Below are 25,241 nucleotides of genomic sequence, written 5' to 3'. Positions count from 1 at the left end.
TAAAGTCCACCTGTGTGCAATCTAAGTGTCACATGATCTGTCACATGATCTCAGTATATATACACCTGTTCTGAAAGGCCCCAGAGTCTGCAACACCACTAAGCAAGGGGCACCACCAAGCAAGCGGCACCACCAAGCAAGCGGCACCATGAAGACCAAGGAGCTCTCCAAACAGGTCAGGGACAAAGTTGTGAAGTACAGATCAGGGTTGGGTTGTAAAAAAATATCAGAAACTTTGAACATCCCACAGAACACCATTAAATCCATTATTAAAAAATGGAAAGAACATGGCACCACAACAAACCTGCCAAGAGAGGGCCGCCCACCAAAACTCATAGACCAGGCAAGGAGGGCATTAATCAGAGAGGCAACAAAGAGACCAAAGATAACCCTGAAGGAGCTGCAAAGCTCCACAGCGGAGATTGGAGTATCTGTCCATAGGACCACTTTAAGCCGTACACTCCACAGAGCTGGGCTCTACAGAAGAGTGGCCAGAAAAAAGCCATTGCTTAAAGAAAAAAATAAGCAAACATGTTTGGTGTTTGCCAAAAGGCATGTGGGAGACTCCCCAAATATATGGAAAAAAGTACTCTGGTTAGATGAGACTAAAATGTAGCTTTTTGGCCATCAAGGAAAACGCTATGTCTGGAGCAAACCCCAAACCTCGCATTACCCTGAGAACATCATCCCCACAGTGAAACATGGTGGTGGCAGGATCATGCTGTGGGTATGTTTTTCCATCGGCAGGGACTGGGAAACTGGTCAGATTTGAAAGAATGATGGATGGCGCTAAATACAGGGAAATGTTTGAGGGAAACCTGTTTCAGTCTTCAAGAGATTTAAGACTGGGACGGAGGTTCACCTTCCAACAGGACAATGACCCTAAGCATACTGCTAAAGCAACACTCAAGTGGTTTAACCTGTCTGGGAACGGCCAACAGCCAATGAAATTGCAGGGCGCTAAATTCAATCAACAGAAATCTCATAATTCAAATTTCTCAAACATACAAGTATTAGACACCATTTTAAAGATAAACTTCTCGTTAATCCAACCACAGTGTCCGATTTCAAAAAGGCTTTTCTTTTTAGGTCAGCAACTAGTCACAGAAAGCATACAGCCATTTTTCAACCAAAGAGAGGAGTCACAAAAAGCAGAAATAGAGATAAAATTAATCACTAACCTTTGATATTCTTCATCAGATGTCACTCCCGGGACAACATGTTACACAATACATGTATGTTTTGTTCGATCAAGTTCATATTTATATCCAAAAACCTCAGTTTACATTTGGCTTTGCCTCCAAAACATCCTGTGAATTTGCACAGAGACACATCAATTTACAGAAATACTCATAATAAACTTTGATAAAAGATATTATGCATGTATTATGCACAGAATTATAGATATACTTCTCCTTAATGCAACCGCTTTGTCAGATTTCAAAAAAGCTTTACAGAAAAAGCAAACCATGAAATAATCTGAGTACGGCGCTCAGACCAAAACAAGCCAAACATATACCCGCCATGTTGCGGAGTCAACAGAAGTCAGAAATAGCATTATAAATATTCACTTACCTTTGATGATCTTCATCAGAATGCACGCCCAGGAATCCCAGTTCCACAAGAAATGTTTGATTTGTTCGATAACGTCCATAATTTATGTCCAAATACCTCCTTTTTGTTCGCGCGTTTAGCCCAGTAATCCAAATGCTCAATGTCCGATCGCTTAGTTCAGACAAAGTCAAAAAAGTCATATTACAGTTCGTAGAAACATGTGAAACGAAGTATAGAATCAATCTTTAGGATGTTTTTATCATAAATCTTCAATAATGTTCTAACCGGAGAATTCCCTTGTCTTCAGAAATGCAATGAAACTCAAGCTAACTCTCACGTGAACGCGCATGGTCAACTCATGGCACTCTGGGAGAGACCTTACTCAATCCCCTCTCATTCACCCCCACTTCCCAGTAGAAGCATCAAACAAGGTTCTAGAGACTATTGACATATAGTGGAAGCCTTAGGAAGTGCAATTTGACCCCATAGACACTGTATATTCGATAGGCAAAGAGTTGAAAAACTACAAACCTCAGATTTCCCACTTCCTGGTTTGATTTTTCTCAGGTTTTTGCCTGCCATATGAGTTCTGTTATACTCACAGACATTCAAACAGTTTTAGAAACTTCAGAGTGTTTTCTATCCAAATATACTAACACTATGCATATATTAGCAACTGGGACTGAGTAGCAGGCAGTTTACTCTGGGCATGCTTTTCATCCAAATGTGAAAATGCTGCCCCCTAGCCCAAACAGGTTTAAGGGGAAACATTTAAATGTCTTGGAATGGCCTAGTCAAAGCACAGACCTCAATCCAATTGAGAATCTGTGGTATGACTTAAAGATTTCTGTACACCAGCGGAACCCATCCAACTTGAAGGAGCTGGAGCCGTTTTGCCTTGAAGAATGGGCAAAAATCCATGTGGGTAGATGTACCAAGCTTATGGAGATATACCCCAAGAGACATGCAGGTGTAATTGCTGCAAAAGGTGGCTCTACAAAGTATTGACTTTCGGGGGGTGAATAGTTATGCACGCTCAAGTTTTGTTTTTTTGTCAAATTTTTTATTTGTTTCACAATAAAAATATTTGGATCTTCAAAATGGTAGGCATGTTGTGTAAATCAAATGACACAAACTCCCCAAAAATCTATTTTAATTCCAGGCTGTAAGGAAACAAAATAGGAAAAATGCCAAGGGGGGTGAATACTTTCGCCACTCTATACCACACACTCTCCTGGTCCTCATGTGCATGCCACACCCCTCCCATTGTTATGAATGTATGAGCACATCCAACAATGGCTGGTTAAAATGCCGTGGTGCTTACAAACACAATGGGAAAAGTTGTGGTAGACATGAGCCATTACAGGTGTGTTCACACCTCTTTCACTCTGAGCATTGACACCAATGATTCACCCTAAAAAGATCCGTTACCACCTGAAACAAAATCAAATTGACTTGCTAGTGGCCTTGGGCCAACTTGTTGAGAGTTCTCTCTTAGATCAGATGGGGACTGAAATGAAAAGTCAATCAAGGCTGAGGTATTTATTATCATGGCCTATCAAATTCTCTCAGTTGCAAAACAAAATACAATATAGTTTTGTGAGATTGTTCTATCAAAACATTTCAACAGAAGTTTTATGATTCCAAAAATTAATGGGTTTCTTTTACCTGAGAACGTTTGTATCTAAATCAAGTGGGCATTCATGAGAAACATGTTTTACTGGAGACAAATGTGATCCAGTCAACAGAAATATGCATTAATGAAATAAAACTATAGTCATATCACAAGATCAATTATGGGGGGGTGGGAACTCAGTCTTCATCCTATAGGCTTTTCGGCATGATATATCTGGTTACTACCAGTGAAAGGCATGCTATTTTGGTTGTTATCTGGTGGAAGCTTTGACAACCATTACAGCCTGGTACGTGGATATTTTTCTCATCACCAAAAAGACAAAAACAACCTTTAACAATTTGTATACAACCTGACCATGACCTCAGAAAATAAATCAGCTTGACATCATTAATAACTGTAACGAAGACACAGGGAGTCAGGAAGCAGGTGCAGATGGTGAGTTTAATAATAACGAACATGGCGCATTACAAAACAATAATGGTTAGTTTAGGTTTTGTAATAAAGCACTTTCACAGTCAGAGCAGGAGTGAGGCTTCTCTCACCATGAGGAATATATTTCCCAATCTCTTCCTCATCTTCATCTTTAATCAGCCCCAGTGTTTGACTGCAGTCTTCCAGCTTTACTGATGTCATCTCTGGATCCTGCGCTGCACACTGGACTCCACTGTCACAATCAGGAACCAGTGACTCTGGTTTGGGCTCAGTGTGGAAGGAGAGTGGCAGGCTGTGTCTGTCCTCACTGTCCTACAAAGTTGATGAGAGAAAATACATTCAAACAAATTGATGGCACAGCATTACCAAAACTCTCTTATAGGGTAGAAGTGAGACCTTATAGCTTATTAAAACGGCTAAATGACTTGCCTATATATGGAACAAATGTATAAATGAGTGCGGAAGGTAGCCTAGTTGTTAAGACAGTCAGGCCAGTAACTTGAAGGTTACTCGTTTGAATCCCCGCGCGACCCATAATTGCTCAGTTGCTCTGGATAAGTGTCTGCTAAATTAGTAAAATGTAATAAATATACAACTAATATACAGCTGTTCCATCACTCACCATTTCAAAAACTGGTTTGTCACCTGATTTCCCATTAAATATCTGTGATGCTTTGTTAATCAAGCAGACTTTATGAGATCTCTGTACTTAAAAGTTGTTTCTTGACTAGAGCTAGTTAACGTTATATGGTTAAACAAACGCAAATGCAGCTACTTTGCTGTTATTCTGGCTGCAGTGTTTAACGTGACTGTAAGTTAGCCGTAGTTGGCTAGCTAGCAAGCAAGGGATAAGAATGTTGCCAGCCAGTATGGCAATAGAACGAATGACTGGGTCGCGCCCATAGATACAGAACAAGCAACCCTCGACTTGTATCGGGACTGGATCTTGTGGAAGGATGACATAGTATGAATAAACAAAAATAAAGTTTTTAATGAAAATATGTCAATCATTATTTGAATATGTTGGTAACCCATTGCATAAAAGTGATAACGCCCTCGAAGCTTGTGCTTGGCGGATATATTGGCACGGTAACAACACCCGTGCCAATATATCCTCCAAACACCGGTTTCTCGGGCATTATCACTTAAATATGTGATGGGTGATAGGTCAGGTTCGGGATCATTTTCAAGTCATCTGCTGGTTACTGTCCTAACGGGTAGCACCGTAAAAAGAAGCTGGCTTTCTGAAAACTGTGTCCATTCTGTCTATTCTCTATCAACTGGGTTTCCATTTAGTTTAAAAGGAATTAAGATGATCTTAGTGCTACAATACTTTTGGGAAACCCAGCCCAGGTCTCGTTGAAAATTGTAATCATCCAAATTAAACGAATAATTTATGAACGTAAACTGTGTTAGGGACGGAGTTTGGGGTGAGAAGGACTGGAATGGTGTTACTCCAGCTAACAGTTAAGTGATAATACCCAAGAAGCTGGTGTTTGGAGAATATATCGAGGGCCGGCAAACCGTGCCAATATATCCTCCAAACACAGGGCCGGCAAACCGTGCCAATATATCCTCCAAACACAGCTGGAAACACCAGCTTCGAGGGCATTATCACTTTTATACAACGGGTTACCAACATAGTCAAATAATATTTCGTTAAAAACGTTATTTTTATTAATTTGTTCACGCTATTTAATTCTTCCACAAGATATAGTCATGACACAAATCTAAGGTTGCTACCCAAGCCGGCTGGTCGTTCATTCTAATTGTTCGGTTGTCAGAGACACGACCCAGTTGTTCAGACTTTTTGTTCTGTATCTATGGATGCGACCCAGCCGTTCGTTCTAAATGTTCCAGTGCCATACTGGCTGGCAATGTTCTTATCCCTTGCTTGCTAGCTAGCCAACTACGGCTAACTTACAGTCACGTAAAACAGTGCAGACAGTAGCTGCATTTGCATTTGTTTAAGCTGTTTTCTAGTGACATTTATTTGGACGCATCCATAACAATGAGCTAATGAGGCGCGATTTCGCCTGGCCTAGAAAATGTGCTCTCTCCTCAGAACACTGTTCAGAGGAGCAAGCTAACAACACAGCCAACTGAAGCTGGAAAGACTACAAACTAGCTGCACTTCATTCCGTTTTACATTTTTCAATTTACATTTCTTTGTATATTTCCATAAAAATGATGCCCGCTGATTCATGATTTCGACAGGCTGAGAAACGCTGCCTGCCTGTCTTCTCCTGAATATTGAAACAATGATGCAAATGTCAGAGAGACAGAAGCCAATGTTTAAACAAATCTCTGCTGTTGAAAACTATATGTTGGTCTAAAAGAAATGTGAGATAATGTCTAAATGCTTTTTATAATGGAGATCAATTTTATAACTTGCCTGGCTGGGCTGATGAGACAGTGGATTGCGCAGTCAGATGGAACAGAGTAAATAGGCATTTTAACGCCATAGATTTAGCTGGTGGTAACTTGTGGAATAGACACCGGCTGTAATGCGCTTTTAACCAATCAGCATTAGACCCATCAGTTGTATAATAGGACATAAGTATACAACAGAACTCACACTGTCCTCACTTTCAGAATCCAGTCCTACGTACCAACCTACCTGCTGTCCTCATGCACTTTGATTATACTGTAGCACTTAGCACCATGACCAAGATCTCTATTCATTTAAGTGATCAGATTAGGGCTTCCAGGAGGAAGGGAAAATCTACTGAGGACATTTCAAAAATACTGTTAGATTTGGGGATTACAGTCACGGACAGTGCTATTCGAAAACACTATCGTCAGATGCCTGTTTTACGCCGAACGCGAAAACCCAGGAAAATGAACAGGTAGAGTATGGCTGCAGGTCGCCTAATAATGCTAAACATAATGTTTAAATACATCTACTATTAGTCTTTACTGTATGCTGCACAATTTTCGATTGTATACCATTTCCAGCAAGACTATTCAAGCCATCTACTCACTGATTGATGAAGATGATGAGCGATCGGCGAAGGAGATCAGGAATCTGCTGGCATCACAGCACAACATCAACATTACTCTAATCACAGTCAGAAGGCAGTTGAAGAAACTTGGGTGGATTTATAAAAATAATGCTCGGTAAGAAACAAACCTTTGTTTTTGAAGGTCTTGTAGGCTTTTTGTTTTACAGAACATTAACCATGTGTGTTCTCGTTCTGTGCTGTAGTTTCGACCCAATGAAAAAACGCATGGTTCCAAAGAAAGCGGCGAGTTTTGCTAGATTCTTAAAACGTGTTTGTGTATGCAGCATTTGTGTAGAACAGTCACTTGTGATTGTTAAGATTGAGTGAGCTAATGCATCTACTGTTTCTATCATAGGCCATAATCGATGGGGGCCCAGCGCAGTACCATTCCGCTCAGCTGATGAAGTTGCACATGGAGCAGATTCAAACTTTGAAAACTGACATCGAGTCATTGAAGGTAGACCAGCAGAAAGAGAAACATTCTCTGAGGGCAGAGATACGGGCGACGGCTGATGCATTGGTCCAGAGCCAGGTGACATTGACAGAGTGCCAGGCCGCATTGGTGGAGAGTCAGACAGAGAATGGCTCGTTGAAGAGGGCGCGGGAAGAGATGATGGAGTTAAAATTCATGCCAATCCATGTGAGCTCTGGAACTCCACCTCCGACAGCCATTTCGTCAGTTCACCCTGACATTTCCATTCCTCGACTGACACCAGAACGTAACGAACTGCTCACGGAGCACAGCATGGGCCGTCCGGACCGTTATGCTGTTTTGCTATTCCAAGAATGCGTAACCAAAGAGAGGTATCACGAGTGGGCACAGAATACCAATTGGGATGGATCCAGAGGCAAATTTGGCTTACCAGTGAATCTCCGAGTGTTCATCATGAAAAATGTGTCTCAGATGTTTCTCTCCTTGAGTGATGCAACCCGAAAAAGCATAAAAGATAGAGTAAATGAATATTTGAGGAAGCCGAGGAAGTCTGGATATGGCATGGCCTGTTTTCCTTGAACTAGGCATATGCCTACAGTATGTAGGCTAGTAAAATTATAGTTGCCCTGTTTGTTTGTTTGGTCACACTTTACAGTGGCCTAATAAACATCTACATTTTAAAGTATTTTTTTATTTGTATCGAACTCAATAATATACATTCTACTACTGTAGATAGGGGCCGTCATTGTAAATAATAATTTGTTCTTAACTGACTTGCCTGGTTAAATAAAGGTTAAATAAAAAAAAGATACTAATAAAAGATGCTGTGTTTTAATTTTTTTTGAATACAGTACTGGGCTTACAGTAGTGATGGACATAGGTCTATCAATTCATGCCTTGATGAGCCATTAAATTGGCTAGCTGAAACTCTCATAATAGCTAATTGGTGATCGAAACTACTTTGACTGAGACACACAAAACCATTTGAATTTGTATATGCAAGCGATTACATCGCAGAAGTTTGTGTTACTCAGAAAGAAAACATGGATACATGATTAAAAAATATATATATATAAAACGAAAATACCCTGTATAAACGACATAAAAGGACTATAGGCGGGTTTAAACAAGTACGCCAGCCGTTCCACTAAAATCACAATGTTTACCATTTATAGGCCTATAGTCATGTTACAAAGGGTGTTTTTTAAATTGAAACCACCAAATGTCGGCCTTTAACCGTCCGAATATTTCATACAATATCCGGCACATATTTCTATGAAATGTATGGCTTGAAATGTAATGATGGATGTTTTAGGTAGGCTATAGACTTACATAAGCCACTGTAAAATGCATGTGTGCTTTTATTGGAATAGAACACATATCAATCCATCTAATGCAGTTAAAATAAATCGTGAATAATAAATGCCAGTTAGCCCTATCATTTTATTTTCGTGAAGGGAATAGGGCTACATAATCTCAAACTGCAACGATCAAATGATTTGCGCACAGAAGCAAGCACCAACAAGCTGAAGAATGGAATGTATTTGATTGGCAAATTGCATATTATTAGAAACCTTGACATGATCACAATCCTAACGTCTGGTCTGCATCACATGAGGTTGGTGGCACCTTAATTGGGGAGAACGGGCTCGTGGTAATGACTGGAGCGGGGTCTTTGGAATGGTATCAAACACATGGTTTCCAGGTGTTTACTGCCATTCCATTTGCTCCGTTCCTGACATTATTATGAGCCATTCTCAGCAACCTCCGCATGCAACTGAAAAGTCACATTTGTAGGAATTATTCCTTGCTGTTAAATACATCAGCGTCTCGTCAGCAACACTAAAGAAAGTACTTCCCGGGTCACAGAATTTCAGAACTGTTCAAAATAAAAGCCCCCCATGTAATAGTAGAAAAGTGTGAATAACCTGTATTTATTATTGGAAAATGAAAAATAATTGTCTAACCATTAACAATGATTCATATTTGTTCATATTTAAGAGACATTTGCATTAAATGTGGGTTTTAAAACATGTTCCAATTAAGTGATAATGCCATTGAAGCCGGTGTTTAGCTGTCCCATAGTAATGTGAACGTGTCGGGAGTCAGGATGACAGGCAGGCAGCTTTTCTCAGCCAGTCGAAATCATGAATCAGCATCACTTTTATGGATATATACAAAATAACTATCAATAGAAAACAGGTCAAACAAAACGAAGTGGAGCTAGATTGCTGTCTTTCCAGCTTCAGTTTGAAGTGATGGTGTTAGCTGTGTTGTTGGCTAGCTCCTCATAAAAACAGTGTCCTGAGGAGAGAGCACATTTTCTATGCCATTCGAAATCGCGCATCATGAGCTCATTGTTATGGATGCATCCAAATAAATGTCACTAGAAAACAGCTTAAACAAACGCAAATGCAGGCTGTTAATCTGGCTGCAATGTTTGAGGTGACTGTAAATTAGCCGTAGTTGGCTAGCTAGCAAGCAAGGGATAAGAACTTTGCCTGCCAGTATGGCAAATAGCACATGGGTGCACACACTCTAATGGGTCGCGTCCATAGATACAGAACAAAAAGACTGAACGACTGGGTCGCATCCCTGGCAACCGAACCCTCACACTTTACCTTCCCCCCCCTACTTGCTCTGACCTTGCTGTTAGCTACTTTTTTGGTGAAAAATGTACTTACTATGACTGTGATATGTGGTTGCCTCGCCTAGCCACCTTAAGACGAATGCACTAACTGTAAGTCACTCTGGATAAGAGCATCTGCTATATGACAATGTAAAATGAGTTTAAATTAAGGAATGTCAACTGCTCAGAGAAGACCCTCAGACTGCCAACTTAATATGCAAAATGTACACACTTTAAAAGAACCTGCTTCTGATCTTCACCCTGATGTAGCCAATAGTTCATATGATGGAGTGTCAGTGGTGCAGCTCAATCAAATCTCAGACACCCAAGATATTGGGAATGAATACTACCACTTAAAGACAGAAAGTTGGGGTAGAGGTTTATCAGATGAGGAAATCATAAGCTCTATGAAAAATGCTGCTCATCTGATTCAGTTAACTGGAAAGGTTGACATAAGCAAGGATACACTGAAATGTGTTTTGCCAGATGACGCAACTTTGAGGGTTTAGGCGTACTCCAAATAATAGTGTGTTATGTTAACTCGTGACGAATGGGAGAGGGTCCATTCAGAAACAAGGTATTTGGAAAAAGTTCTCATGGGAGGCCTATTTGCACCGCTGAGAACTTCAGTTGTGGTGTTTATGTGCGCCTGTTCTCTAAAGTAGTCTTATGAGAGGGCAATGTGCATATCGTTTCTCACAATGGCATGGCATGTTTTACATGAGTTACCGGAGGAAATTACTTAGTTGAAAGAAGTTAAGGTTTTAAGCTTGAACGATATAGCAGACTGATGAAATGAAGCTATATGCTAAATTATGAAGTGATATAGTGGTGGTTGGCACCAATATCGATCAATTTGATATATCGATTCCATTTGATATGAGCAAGGCATATCATGATATTGGTTTATTCTTTGTTTACCTACATTATTCTCTAAACATAAAAAAAAAAAAAAAGCATACGTGACTGTTCCTCCATGCACAAAGACCTCTCACAGACCAAACATTTTTCCTGTACAGTGCTATATTTGTACCAAAGGGTTCAGGCACCCCATTTTAAGCTATTTGACCACAGTAAAAGGCCAGCAACACTCCGTATTAGAGTCCCATTAAATGACACCATATAATAAGTCTACAGACCCTGCTAAGTATTCCCAACCACACTTTTACATTGGCATAGCTTTTTTTCTCTATAAAGACAATATGTAATTTATAGACCTACCAATGAAATGTGTGGACTAGAAAGGACTGCTGGGTATTTAGACCACATTCATCCAACAAATAACACCACATATAGACTCGAGTGCTAGATCAATAGGGTCTGTAGAATATTGTTTGTTACATTCATTTACTTAAGCTCCAGCCATTTCTCAATATGCTACACCTTATATTATATCAAGTAGTAATGATCTTTAGTTTAGATTTTCCCCCGATGATGCCATGACGCTTAATGTTAAATACTTCCCTTATGGTCTCTCCCCCCACCCCAAACCAACAGATGAGACAAACCACAGTTTGATTCAAGAAGCAGCTGTATTTGACCAGAAAGGCATCTCCAATCCAGTGTCTTTACAGCATTTTCTCTCACACAACATTTCAGTGTAAAAATCCTTCACTCTAATAATAGAAAATCACCTTCAATAAATCCAAAATAACAATTATAATGTATCTAAAAATAAATCAAAAGATTCCTCCCACTAGGAACAGACTTCATTTCAATGTTTAGTTTTGATTTACATTTGGTTGAGTTGTCAACTAATGTGAATTCAACGTGAAATAAACAAATGTCACCATGTCATTGGATTTAGACAAAAAGTTGGGTGAAAGAAAAAGATAATTCCCTTAAGATTATGATTTTTTGCAAATCCAAATCCAATCAGTATTGACTCAACCTCCTCACATAGATTTTGTTGTTGTTGAAATGACATGGAAACAACGTTGATTCAACCAGTTTTTGCCCAGTGGGCTTCTATTTTCATTACCACAGAATTTCCAATGGAAATAGAAAACCATAAGGATTTTTTTAAGTACTACATTTTCTTTTAGCTTAAACTATAGGATTGTAAGAGTGCTCAAGAGGTGAGGCAGATTTGCATTAGCAAAGATTGGCATCTCTATCGGATGAGGCCACAGAGGCAGCTAACATAATGGGTATTAAGTATCTTTATAAGAACATACAAAGTCGAGTAAGAGTCCCTGTCGCACAGTGATATGTAGCAGTTACCTGCACTGCAGCAGAATCATACCAGGTACAGTCCCCTACCTGCTCTCCTCCTCTCCCCTCTCTCCCCTTTTCTTATGCGGTTACTAGAAGAGTAGGCAGTTTTAGGAGTGTAGAAAAAGAATGGACAGAACAGGCATGGTTCCCCATATCATTGGGAAATGGATATGGTTGGCAACCTGTTGGATGTGCTGCACAGGGAGCTCGGAAATGTCACAGACATTGGAGTGCTTAAGAATTCAATCTTCATTCTTAAATAGATACAATTAAAATAATCTAAGATCCTATCGGCAATAGCTAATTGCTTTTAGAGGATAATGCCCATTCTAATCATTCTGTTTCTGTTTCTGTGACTAGGTGAGAATTGTCACCGTATACCAAAATCGACCCCTGACCCTATGCACTTGTGGAGATCTGAAAGGATAAGATAGACATAAGTAATATGGTAATAGTTTCAACATGCTCTCTGATTGGCTGGATGCCATATTGCTTACACAAATCCAAACTTCTCACAACCCCACTCGTGAAAAAGGGAGGCAAAGGTTGTAGGGGATAGGGGTTGATTTGGGATTGGACCTGTTTGTTATCCATAGGTGGTCTGCTGCGGTCCTCTGTGCTAAATGCTAAGGAGAAGTGGGCATGGTGACTAGTATAGGACCTGTTGCAGACGGTCCTATGCTTCCTCTAATCCCTGAGTTTGAAAAACAAAAAACCAATTGATGTGAGGTGTAGCAAGAGCTCAGAGGAGTTGGCAACCCGTTCACTATTACAGTATAAGGTGGCAGTATAAGGTGGTTGAAGTTTCCTTAAGTACAGTTCTAGGATTAGCTTCCTGTCCCCCAAACTTAACCATAAGTGGAGAAAATGCAAAACTGACCCAAGATCAGGGTCTAGGAACAACTTCACCCTACTCCTATTAGGTATAGTAGACAGACATACATATATTTAACCATATCTCTCTTATTGTTGCAAGCTGGAATTTGTAGTTCCCCGACTGTTCCTGGGTTATACAGAGACTACAGAAAAAGGCAGGCCCTCGGATCCGATTCTCCTGTTTCACAGCTCCACCGTGAGGTCAACCGCTGCAGCTGAACCGTTTCCCCACAGATAGGTTGGTGTGAGACTTTGAAATGTGCGACTGTTGACAATGTACTGTGTTTCGATGGTGTGGTTGACACTATTCCCTGAATTCTCTGCATCATGTTTGGGCTCAATTCGAATTGAAGTCAGTAAATTCAGAAAGTGAATTTAAAATCCAAAATGTGTAAAACTTTTGACATAAATAGCTTCTTCTTTTCAGTTTATTGAGAAGTGATTGAAATTAGATGCCCTTTTTTCAATAATTGAATTGGAATTTCAGTTGACTGCCTTCAATTTTAACTGAGCCAAACCTTGCTCTGCACTAGTGAAAAGTAAGGCCAGATATATCCAGGTAAGATATGGGCGTTGACTTGGGAGGCAGGGAGAGAGTAGAGTAAGGTAGACAGTGATGGTGGAGCGAGAGAGAAGCACAGCACAGCAGAGCTCTTGAAACCATAAGACAAACAAGAAAAACAGCCCCCCAAAAAGTTTGGAAGACTGCCGATTGGTACAGTCCTAAATGTATAGGTATGTGTGTGTGTGTAACATTGAAGGAAATATATGAGCCATCCACCCCTCCATATGGCTATCTCTCCCTTCCACCCCCCCCTCAGTGGCTGTATGTTGAGAGACTATACTGGTCCTCTCTTTTGTAGCTCCTGGATAAATGCTGAAAGAGAAAGAGGAAGGGAATTCATGAGAAAGAGAAAGGCACCAAAATTCCTTACACATTGCCTTATGAATTAGTCATTATATAAAAAGTCCAAATATATGATTTGTAATATGTGAATTGAGAGAATAATATAAAACAAAGAGAAGTAGTTTTAAAGTATTCAGACCCTTTGGCTTTCCCCACATTTTGTTACATTAGTCTTATTCTAAAAGGGATTAAATCGTTTCCCCCTCATCAACCTACACACAATGCCCATAATGACAAAGCACAAACAGTACATTTTCCCGCCAGCATATTTATAAAAAATAAAAAACAGAAATATCACATTTACATAAGTATTCAGACCCTTTACTCAGTACTTTGTTGAAGCACCTTTGGCAGAGAATACAGCCTTGAGTCTTCTTGGGTATGACGCTACAAGCTTGGCACAGTTGTATTTGGGGAGTTTCTCTCATTCTTCTCTGCAGATCCTCTCAAGCTCTGTCAGGTTGGATGGGGAGCGTCGCTGCACAGCTATTGTCAGGTCTCTCCAGAGATGTTTGATCGGGTTCAAGTCCGTGCTCTGGCTGGGCCACTCAAGGACATTCAGAGACGTGTCCCGAAGCCACTCCTGTGTTGTCTTGGCTGTGTGCTTAGGGTCATTGTCCTGTTGGAAGATGAACCTTCGCCCCAGTCTGAAGTCCTGAGCGCTCTGGAAACAGGTTTTCATCAAGGATCTCTCTGTATTTTACTCTGTTCATCTTTCCCTCGATCCTGACTAGTCTCCCAGTCCCTCAGTCCCTGCCGCTGAAAAACATCCTCCACAGCATGATGCTGCCATCACCATGCTTCACCGTAGGGATTGTGCCAGGTTTCCTTCAGATGTGACGCTTGGCATTCAGGTTTTATCAGACCAGAGAAACTTGTTTCTCGTGGTCTGAGAGTCATTAGGTGCCTTTTGGCAAACTCCAAGCCGGTTTTCATGTGCCTTTTACTAAGGAGTGGCTTCCATCTGGCCACTACCATAAAGGCCTGATTGATGGAGTGCTGCATAGATGGTTGTCCTTCTGGACGGTTTTCCCATTTCCACAGAGGAACTCTGGAGCTCTGTCAGAGTGACCATCGGGTTCTTGGTCACCTCCCTGACCAAGGCCCTTCTCCCCAGATTGCTCAGTTTGGCTGGGCGGCCAGATCAAGTAAGAGTCTTGGTGGTTTCAAAGCGCTTACATTTAAGGGACCCTCAATGCTGCAGACATTTTTTGATACCCTTCCCCAGATCTGTGCCTCGACACAATCCTGTCACGGAGCTCTATGGACATTTCCTTCAACCTCATGGCTTGGTTTTTGCTCTGACATGCACTGTCAACTGTGGGACCTTATATAGACAGGTGTGTGCCTCTCCAAATCATGTCCAATCAATTGAATTTACCACAGGTGGACTCCAATCAAGTTGTAGAAACATCTCAAAGATGATCAATGGAAACAGGATGTACCTGAGCTCAATTTCAAGTCTCATAGCAAAGGGTCTGAATACTTATGCAAATAAGGTATTTGTTCTTTATTTTTAACACATTTGCAAACATTTCTAAAAACCTGTTTTCACTTTGTCATTATGGGGTATTGTGTGTAGATTGATTATTTAAAACAAATTAAATCCATAATCCTGTTAAGTAACAAAATGTGGAAATAGTTAAGCGGTCTGAATACTTTCCCGAATGCACTGTATGTAGTGTTAGAGCACAGGAGGGTGATGCTACCTTAATTGGGCAGGACGGGATCATGGTAATGGCTTGAGTGGAATAAGTGTAATGTTATGAAATACAACAAACACATGGTTTCAAAGCGTTTGATGCCATTCCATATATTCCATTCCAGTCATTATTATGAGCCGTCCTCCCCTCAGCAGCCTCCACTGTGTTAGAGGCATATGAATATACTACTGCGGCTGGAGCAACATTGTATTGTGATTCTTATTGACTGTACTGCTAAAGACATACAAAAATACAAGCTAGGGAGTGCTCCTTGAAATGGATGGACAAATCAGGAACTCACCACAGATTATTTCATCCTTCACTTTATGGAGCTCTTTTCTCACTTCCTCAAGGATGTCCTAAACACACAAATCATCATCTTCTTCATCATCATCACAGTCATTATCATTCTGATCATCGCCAATCAATTAAGCATATATTCTGAAACCAAGAACACCTGCTTTCCCACAAATACAAAAAATGAAATAGTGTTAACTGACAATTTTAATAAATTTTTTATTTAACCTTTATTTAACTAGGCAAGTCAGCTAAGAACAAATTCTTATTTACAATGACGGCCTACCCTGGCCAAACCCGGACAATGCTGGGACAATTGTGCGCCATCCTATGGGACTCCCAATCACGGCTGGATGTGATTCAGCCTGGATGATGCCAATAGTCATCCTCATCTGACACCATCAGTAGGGGAGCAATGGCCACCCTGTTATCTCTAGCCTACATACCAATAATCCTTTAAACAACATGAACAGGTAATGGTGGAGCTCACCTGTTTGATTCTTTCCATCTCTGTGTCTTCACTGCCTGTGCTGTCCGTGGTGCTGTTCACTGCCTTCATCCTGAGAGAGAGATACAGCGAGAGAGAGTGATACAGAGATAGAGAGAGATACAGAGAGAGAGAAAGGCGTGAGGAGAGGGAGAATGAAAAAAGGAGTGAATGGAGAGAGAGAGGAGGGAGGGAGAGAGAAAGAGAGTGAATGGAGAGATGGGCAGAGAGAGGGAGGGCAACAACAAATCCCAAGGATATGGAAGCTCAGTTCGGGCAACAGTGGCGGGTTGTTGTGCTACCATGGCAACAAATGGCGATCTTGACAGGAGCCACGGACCAGCCATCTTGTCACCGTGTTAACAGCAGAAGCGCCACGGAAAGCTGCAGACTGTTGTACCAACATAGAAACTTAAGTACTTTCAATGGTCAGTGTATTATTTTTAGTATTGGAGGTTCAAACCATTTCACTGAATGGGTCAAATTTGCCTACATTAGTTGCAATGGTTTGTTCCAACCAAGCACTAGTACACCAGATTGAATTTCATCATAGCCACTGGCCTTGAGTTAATCAGTTTTGTTTCCACATCTGAGAGAGAGAGAATTGTTTTACTCAAGTGGTGACTTGAGTGAAACCCCAGTCCAGAAACAAATCAAATCAAATTTTATTAGTCACATACACATGGTTAGCAGATGTTAATGCGAGTGTAGCGAAATGCTTGTGCTTCTAGTTCCGACAATGCAGTAATAACCAACAAGTAATCTAACCTAACAATTCCACAACTACTACCTTACACACACACACAAGTGTAAAGGGATAAAGAATATGTACATAAAGATATATGAATGAGTGGTGGTACAGAACGGCATGGCAGATGCAGTAGATGGTATAGAGTACGGTATATACATATGAGATGAGTACTGTAGGGTATGTAAACATAAAGTGGCATAGTTTAAAGTGGCTAGTGGTACATGTATTACATAAAGATGGCAAGATGCAGTAGATGATATAGAGTACAGTATATACATATGAGATGGGTAATGTAGGGTATGTAAACATTATATTAAGTGGCATTGTTTAAAGTGGCTAGTGGTACATTTTTACATAATTTCCATCAATTCCCATTTTTAAAGTGGCTGGAGTTGAGTCAGTATGTTGGCAGCGGCCGCTAAATGTTAGTGGTGGCTGTTTAACAGTCTGATGGCCTTGAGATAGAAGCTGTTTTTCAGTCTCTCGGTCCCTGCTTTGATGCACCTGTACTGACCTCGCCTTCTGGATGATAGCGGGGTGAACAGGCAGTGGCTTGGGTGGTTGTTGTCCTTGATGATCTTTATGGCCTTCCTGTGACATCGGGTGGTGTAGGTGTCCTGGAGGGCAGGTAGTTTGCCAACGGTGATGCGTTCTGCAGACCTCACTACCCTCTGGAGAGCCTTACGGTTGTGGGCGGAGCAGTTGCCGTACCAGGCGGTGATACAGCCCGACAGGATGCTCTCGATTGTGCATCTGTAGAAGTTTGTGAGTGCTTTTGGTGACAAGCCGAATTTCTTCAGCCTCCTGAGGTTGAAGAGGCGCTGCTGCGCCTTCTTTACAACGCTGTCTGTGTGGGTGGACCAATTCAGTTTGTCCGTGATGTGTACACCGAGGAACTTAAAACTTTCCACCTTCTCCACTACTGACCCGTCGATGTGGATAGGGGGGTGCTCCCTCTGCTGTTTCCTGAAGTCCACAATCATCTCCTTTGTTTTGTTGACGTTGAGTGTGAGGTTATTTTCCTGACACCACACTCCGAGGGCCCTCACCTCCTCCCTGTAGGCCGTCTCGTCGTTGTTGGTAATCAAGCCTACCACTGTAGTGTCATCCGCAAACTTGATGATTGAGTTGGAGGCGTGCATGGCCACGCAGTCGTGGGTGAACAGGGAGTACAGGAGAGGGCTCAGAACGCACCCTTGTGGGGCCCCAGTGTTGAGGATCAGCGGGGTGGAGATGTTGTTACCTACCCTCACCACCTGGGGGCGGCCCGTCAGGAAGTCCAGGACCCAGTTGCACAGGGCGGGGTCGAGACCCAGGGTCTCGAGCTTGATGACGAGTTTGGAGGGTACTATGGTGTTAAATGCTGAGCTGTAATCGATGAACAGCATTCTCACATGGGTATTCCTCTTGTCCAGATGGGTTAGGGCAGTGTGCAGTGTGGTTGCGATTGCGTTGTCTGTGGACCTATTGGGTCGGTAAGCAAATTGGAGTGGGTCTAGGGTGTCCGGTAGGGTGGAGGTGATATGGTCCTTGACTAGTCTCTCAAAGCACTTCATGATGACGGAAGTGAGTGCTACGGGGCGGTAGTCGTTTAGCTCAGTTACCTTAGCTTTCTTGGGAACGGGAACAATGGTGGCCCTCTTGAAGCATGTGGGAACAGCAGACTGGGATAAGGATTGATTGAATATGTCCGTAAACACACCAGCCAGCTGGTCTGCGCATGCTCTGAGGACGCGGCTGGGAATGCCGTCTGGGCCTGCAGCCTTGCGAGGGTTAACACGTTTAAATGTTTTACTCACCTCGGCTGCAGTGAAGGAGAGCCCGCAGGTTTTGGTAGGGGGCCGTGTCAGTGGCACTGTATTGTCCTCAAAGCGGGCAAAAAAGTTGTTTAGCCTGTCTGGGAGCAAGACATCCTGGTCCGCGACGGGGCTGGTTTTCTTTTTGTAATCCGTGATTGACTGTAGACCCTGCCACATACCTCTTGTGTCTGAGCTGTTGAATTGCGACTCGATTTTGTCTCTGTACTGGGACTTAGCCTGTTTGATTGCCTTGCGGAGAGAATAGCTACACTGTTTGTATTCGGTCATGCTTCCGGTCACCTTGCCCTGGTTAAAAGCAGTGGTTCGCGCTTTCAGTTTCACGCGAATGCTGCCGTCAATCCACGGTTTCTGGTTTGGGAATGTTTTAATCGTTGCTGTGGGTACGACATCGTCAATGCACTTCCTAATGAACTCGCTCACCGAATCAGCATATTCGTCAATATTGTTGTTGGACGCGATGCGGAACATATTCCAATCCGCGTGATCGAAGCAGTCTTGAAGCGTGGATTCAGATTGGTCGGACCAGCGTTGAACAGACCTGAGCACGGGAGCTTGTTGTTTGAGTTTCTGTTTGTAGGCTGGAATCAACAAAATGGAGTCGTGGTCAGCTTTTCCGAAAGGGGGGCGGGGGAGGGCCTTATATGCGTCGCGGAAATTAGTATAACAATGATCTAGGGTTTTTCCAGCCCTGGTAGCACAATCGATATGCTGATAGAATTTAGGGAGTTTTGTTTTTAGATTAGCCTTGTTAAAATCCCCAGCTACGATGAATGCAGCCTCAGGGTGTGTGGTTTCCAGTTTACAAAGAGTCAGATAAAGTTCGTTCAGGGCCATCGATGTGTCTGCTTGGGGGGGAATATATACGGCTGTGATTATGATTGAAGAGAATTCCCTTGGTAGATAATGCGGTCGACATTTGATTGTGAGGAGTTCTAGATCAGGTGAACAGAATGACTTGAGTTCCTGTGTGTTGTTATGATGATCACACCACTTCTCGTTAATCATAAGGCATACCCCCCCGCCCCTCTTCTTACCGGAAAGATGTTTGTTTCTGTCGGCGCGATGCATGAAGAAACCAGCTGGCTGCACCGACTCCGTTAGCGTCCCTTGAGTTAGCCATGTTTCCGTGAAGCAGAGCACGTTGCAATCCCTGATGTCTCTCTGGAATGCTACCCGTGCTCGGATTTCATCAACCTTATTGTCAAGAGACTGGACATTGGCGAGTAGTATGCTAGGGAGTGGAGCGCGATGTGCCCGTCTCCGAAGCCTGACCACGAGACCGCCCCGTTTGCCCCTTTTTCGGCGTCGCACAGGGTCGCCGGCTGGGATCAGATCCATTGTATTGGGTGGAAGGCAAAACACTGGATCCGTTTCGGGAAAGTCATATTCCTGGTAGGAACGATGATGAGCTGACGTTAATCGTATATTCAGTAGTTCCTCCCGACTGTATGTAATGAAACCTAAGATTACCTGGGGTACCGATGTAAGAAATAACACATAGAAAAACAAAATACTGCATATTTTCCAAGGAACGCGAAGCGAGGCGGCCATCTCTTTTCGGCGCCGGAAGATACCCTACCCTAACCCTTTGGCACTTGACGTAGATCTGAAAAAAACTGGATAAGTATAAGTAATATGGTAGTTCCACCACCTTGCCCTCTGATAGGCTAGGTGGAATTTTCCCCATATTGCTTATACATATCCAATCCATTCAAATCTATACCAGTGCCTAGTGTGTATAGAGGGTTGTTTCTGGGCCGTGCCCTGGACTAGGATACTGTCATTAGCAGAAGCTGGACAGAAACTCTTAGTCAGAAGACAGTAAAGACACACACAGCAGGCTCAAAGCAAGGCGGCAGCAAAAAATACAATTTACTGAAACAATCTCTTGCGCTTTTCCTGTGACACGTTTTAAAATCTCAGCAAGACCGAAAAGACAAAAACAGAGAGTACCAAAGACGTGGCCAGACCTTGAGGATTGCTAGGCCCTAAAGCAGTTTCCCAATTTCCCTGGTCATTTATGCATATATTTTCCCCTAACACTAATTAACACACTTGATTCAACCAATCAATCATCATCAAGCATTTGATTAGAATCAGGTGTGTTAGTGCTATGGCAAAAACAAAGATGTGCAAAGTTCACAGCTACACACAGCATTGTGTTGCTTAATCACTTGGCACAACAAGCCGCACATGGCACAAGAGGCCACACAGCGCTGTTGTCAGTTCACTCCAGGATGAAACTTCTCCTAAGTACAGATCTAGGATCAGCTTCCCACCCCCAATCCTAAACTTAACCATGAGTGGGGAAAATTACCCAAGATCAGTGCTAGGGGAACTTCACCCTACACCTAGTGAGTAATGCTGAGCGATAAACCAACATTTTGTGTTACTAAACAACTAAACTCAGCAAAAAAAGAAACGTCCCTTTTTCAGGACCCTGTCTTTCAAAGATAATTCATAAAAATCCAAACAACTTCACAAATCTTCATTGTAAAGGGTTTCCTATGCTTGTTCAATGAACCATAAACAATTAACGACCGTTCCACAGGTGCATGTTCATTAAGACACTAACAGCTTACAGACGGTAGGCAATTAAGGTCACAATTATGAAAACTTTGGACACTAAAGAGGCCTTTCTACTGACCCAGGGTCCCTGCTCATCTGCGTGAATGTGCCTTAGGCATGCTGCAAGGAGGCATGCAGATGTGGCCAGGGCAATAAATTGCAACGTCCGTACTGTGAGATGCCTAAGACAGCGCTACAGGGAGACAGGACGGACATCTGATCGTCCTCGAAGTGGCAGACCATGTGTAACAACACCTGCACAGGATCGGTACATCCAAACATCACACCTGCGGGTCAGGTACAGGATGGCAACAATAACTGCCCGAGTTACACCAGGAACGCACAAATCCTTCATCTCAGACTGTCCGCAATAGGGTGAGAGAGGCTGGACTGAGTGCTTGTAGGCCTGTTGTAAGGCAGGTCCTCACCAGACATCACCGGCAACAACGTCGCCTATAGGCACAAACCCACCGTTGCTGGACCAGACAGGACTGGCAAAAAGGGCTCTTCACTGATGAGTCTCGGTTTTGTCTCACCAGGGGTGATGGTCGGATTTGCGTTTATCGTCGAAGGAATGAGCATTACACCGAGGCCTGTACTCTGGAACGGAATCGATTTGGAGGTGGAGGGTCCATCATGGTCTGGGGCGGTTTGTCACAGCATCATCGGACTGAAATTGTTGTCATTGCAGGCAATCTCAAAGCTGTGCATTACAGGGAAGACATTCTCCTCTCTCATGTGGTACCCTTTCTGCAGGCTCATCCTGACATGACCCTCCAGCATGACAATGCCACCAACCATACTCCTTGTTCCGTGTGTGATTTCCTGCAAGACAGGAATGTCAGTGTTCTGCCATGGCCAGCAAAGAGCCCGGATCTCAATCCCATTGAGCACGTCTGGGACCTGTTGGATCGGAGGGTGAGGGCTAGGGCCATTCCTCCCAGAAATATCCGGGAACTTTCAGGTGCCTTGGTGGAAGAGTGGGGTAACATCTCACAGCAAGAACTGGTAAATCTGGTGCAGTCCATGAGGAGGAGATGCACTGCAGTACTTAATGCAGCTGGTGGCCACACCAGATACTGACTGTTACTTTTGATTTTGACCCCCCCTTTGTTCAGGGACACATTATTCCATTTCTGTTAGTCACATGTCTGTGGAAATTGTTCAGTTAATGTCTCAGTTGTTGAATCTTGTTATGTTCATACAAATATTTACACATGTTAAGTTTGCTGAAAATAAACGCAGTTGACAGTGAGAGGATGTTTATTTTTTTGCTGAGTTTAGTTGACGGACTTTGGTTCAATTGTTTGAATTCCATTTTGTATTTTTTTTTTCTGTGAGCTCAATGCAGAGTTTCTCTAGAGATAAATTATATCAAGCCTGAACACTTGATATAATGTTCACTATATTCTACATAGTTTAGCTTTGAAAACGTGGCAATTAACTGCAATGACCATAATTCATTGTGTGTATGCTTAAACTTGTCTGGTCTGTACGGAGCAATCCACAGAGACTGAGAGAGCGCGAGATTGAGAGGGATAGAAAGCATTTGCTTCACGAGCCGGGAAATACATGATCTAATTGATTGATAGATGGCGCCGGAGAAGAAGGTAGACGTTTTACGTGCCCCCAACCGATTGTGGTTTTTGTTTGTAACTTAATTTTTTACTTATTTTGCACATAATGTTTCTGCTATCGTCTCTTATGACCGAAAATAACTTCTAGACATCAGGACTGAGATTACTCACCACGGACTGGCAGAAGAGTGAGTTCGTTCATTCACAAGGCCGCAGGGCCAGACAGATTACCAGGACGCGTGCTGCGTGAGTATGCGCTGACCAACTGGCAAGTGTCTTCACTGACATTTTCAATCTCTCCCTGTCCGAGTCTGTAATACCAACATGTCTTAGGCAGACCACCATAGTGCCTTTGCCCAAGAACACTAAGGTAACCTGCCTAAACGACTACCGACCCATAGCACTCATGTCTGTAGCCATGAAGTGCTTCGAAAGGATGGTCATGGCTCACATCAACACCATTATCCCACAAACCCTAGACCCACTCCAATTTGCATTCCGCCCAAACAGATCCACAGATGATGCAATCTCTATTGCACACCACACTACCCTTTCCCACCTAGACAAAAGGAACACCTATGTGAGAATGCTATTCATTGACTACAGCTCAGCGTTCAACACCATAGCGCCCTCAAAGCTCCTCAATAAGCTAAGGACCCTGGGACTAAACACCTCCCTCTGCAACTGGATCCTGGACTTCCTGACGGTGGTAAGGGTAGGTAACAACACATCCGCAACGCTGATCCTCAACACAGGGGTGCGTGCTCAGTCTCCTCCTGTACTCCCTGTTCACTCATGACAGCACGGCCAGGCACGACTCCAACACCATCATTAAGTTTGCCGATGACAACAGTGGTAGGCCTGAGCATCGACAACAACGAGACAGCCTATAGGGCGGTCAGAGACCTGGCCGTGTGGTGGCAGGACAACACCCTCTCCCTCAACGTGATCAAGACAAAGGAGATGATTGTGGACTACAGGAAAAAGAGGACCGAGCACGCCCCCATTCTCATCGAAGGGGCTGCGGTGGAGCAGGAAGTTCCTTTGGTGTCCACATCACCAACAAACTAACATGGTCCAAGCACACCAAGACAGTCGTGAAGAGGGCACGACAAAACCTATTCCCCCTCAGGAGACTGAAAAGATTTGGCATGGGTCCTCAGATCTTCAAAAGGTTCTACAGCTGCACCATCAAGAGCATCCTGGCTGATTGCATCACTGCCTGGTATGGCAACTGCTCGGCCTCCGACCACAAGGCACTACAGAGTGTGAACAGCCCATTACATCACTGGGGCCAAGCTTCCTGCCATCCAGGACCTCTATACCAGGCGGTGTCAGAGGAAGGCCCTAAAAATTGTCAGACTCCAGCCACCCTAGTCATAGACTGTTCCTCTCTGCTACCGCACGGCAAGCGGTACCGGAGGGCCAAGTCTAGGTCCAAGAGGCTTCTAAACAGCTTCTACCCCCCAAGCCATAAGACTCCTGAACACCTAATCAAATGACTACCCAGATTTGCAACCAAAATAATGCATAGTGCATTAAATAAAATAAAAAAATAGAAAACTGTGATAATCTTTTCATAATCGAATCCAAATCGACTTCAAAAAGCGCTCAGCACTACTAGTGAGACTGTAGCATAGCTGCAGACAGACGTGGAGTCCCGGCATAAGGGAAAAGGATGGGGGGGGGTAAATAGGGGGTACCTGGACACTGGGGTAGAGGATGGAGAAGGGGGAACGGGAGGAAGGACAGAGGTGGTGGGGCTTGGGCTGCTCTCCTGCACCTGGGTCTTGGTGGTTGAGTTAGTCCTGTTTGAGACATGCAAGATTTTCTCTCCAGAAAAAGATGGAATAGAGAGGGGCAGGGCCGGCTCCACTGGGGTCACAGATGGAATTTGTGCCCACCCAGTTTTGTCTCTCCATAGTAAACATAAAAACAGTTATTGTAGTGAATTAATAAACTGGGGGGACTGTAATTTCCTGCACCACAGGTATGAGAGACAGCGTGTTGGTGTTTATTGTGTGGACATTCAACAGACGGGTGAATTCCCTACCTTGGCATGGTGGCGGATTTCTCCCACGGTCTCCTGAGGGTGTCTGTCATGGCAAAAGTAGATCATGAAAATGATGAAACATCAAAATCTATATTATGTTTATGAGCTATATTATATTTTATTCAATAAAAAGGCCAACCAGTGCTTCACAGATCAAATCAGACAAAGGATAGATCATTCATATGAGGCAAAGAGATCTGGGTTGTATTCATTAGTGCACACTGTAGCAAAAGAAAAGGGAAAACGAGGTTTAGGTAGTCCCTCCCCGTTTTGGTGTGTTTTCTTTAATTTGGTAC

The 25,241-nt window shown here is 42.9% G+C and overlaps 1 protein-coding gene and 2 long non-coding RNA genes across 4 annotated transcripts in view; 1 reads left to right on the top strand and 2 right to left on the bottom strand.

Annotated features, from left to right (window-relative positions):
• Positions 1–3,605: 3,605 nt before the first annotated feature.
• Positions 3,606–7,026, bottom strand: LOC139537719 (uncharacterized). Its single transcript, XR_011667588.1, has 2 exons — positions 6,607–7,026; positions 3,606–3,934 (listed from the first exon to the last, which is right to left on the bottom strand). It is a non-coding gene; the product is annotated as an uncharacterized lncRNA (long non-coding RNA).
• Positions 6,044–7,109, top strand: LOC139537720 (uncharacterized). The gene is made up of 3 exons (XR_011667589.1): positions 6,044–6,471; positions 6,581–6,742; positions 6,983–7,109. It is a non-coding gene; the product is annotated as an uncharacterized lncRNA (long non-coding RNA).
• A 4,093-nt stretch (positions 7,110–11,202) lies between these two features.
• LOC139537718 (vasodilator-stimulated phosphoprotein-like) overlaps positions 11,203–25,241 on the bottom strand; it is a 54,324-nt gene continuing 40,285 nt past the window's right edge. The window contains exons 9-13 of one of the 2 annotated variants that reach the window (XM_071339343.1): positions 24,946–24,988; positions 24,596–24,700; positions 16,180–16,249; positions 15,694–15,751; positions 11,203–13,659 (exon numbers count right to left, since the gene is read on the bottom strand). In XM_071339343.1, the coding sequence (XP_071195444.1) occupies positions 13,622–13,659; positions 15,694–15,751; positions 16,180–16,249; positions 24,596–24,700; positions 24,946–24,988 (314 nt within the window). In that variant the 3' untranslated portion in view covers positions 11,203–13,621. The remainder of the gene's footprint in view (positions 13,660–15,693; positions 15,752–16,179; positions 16,250–24,595; positions 24,701–24,945; positions 24,989–25,241) is intronic. The other variant, XM_071339344.1, reaches the window with a different exon arrangement.

Source organism: Salvelinus alpinus, chromosome 13, assembly GCF_045679555.1.
Source record: "Salvelinus alpinus chromosome 13, SLU_Salpinus.1, whole genome shotgun sequence".
Classification (NCBI taxonomy): Eukaryota; Metazoa; Chordata; class Actinopteri; order Salmoniformes; family Salmonidae; genus Salvelinus; species Salvelinus alpinus.
This window is presented reverse-complemented; position numbering and strand designations above follow the sequence as displayed.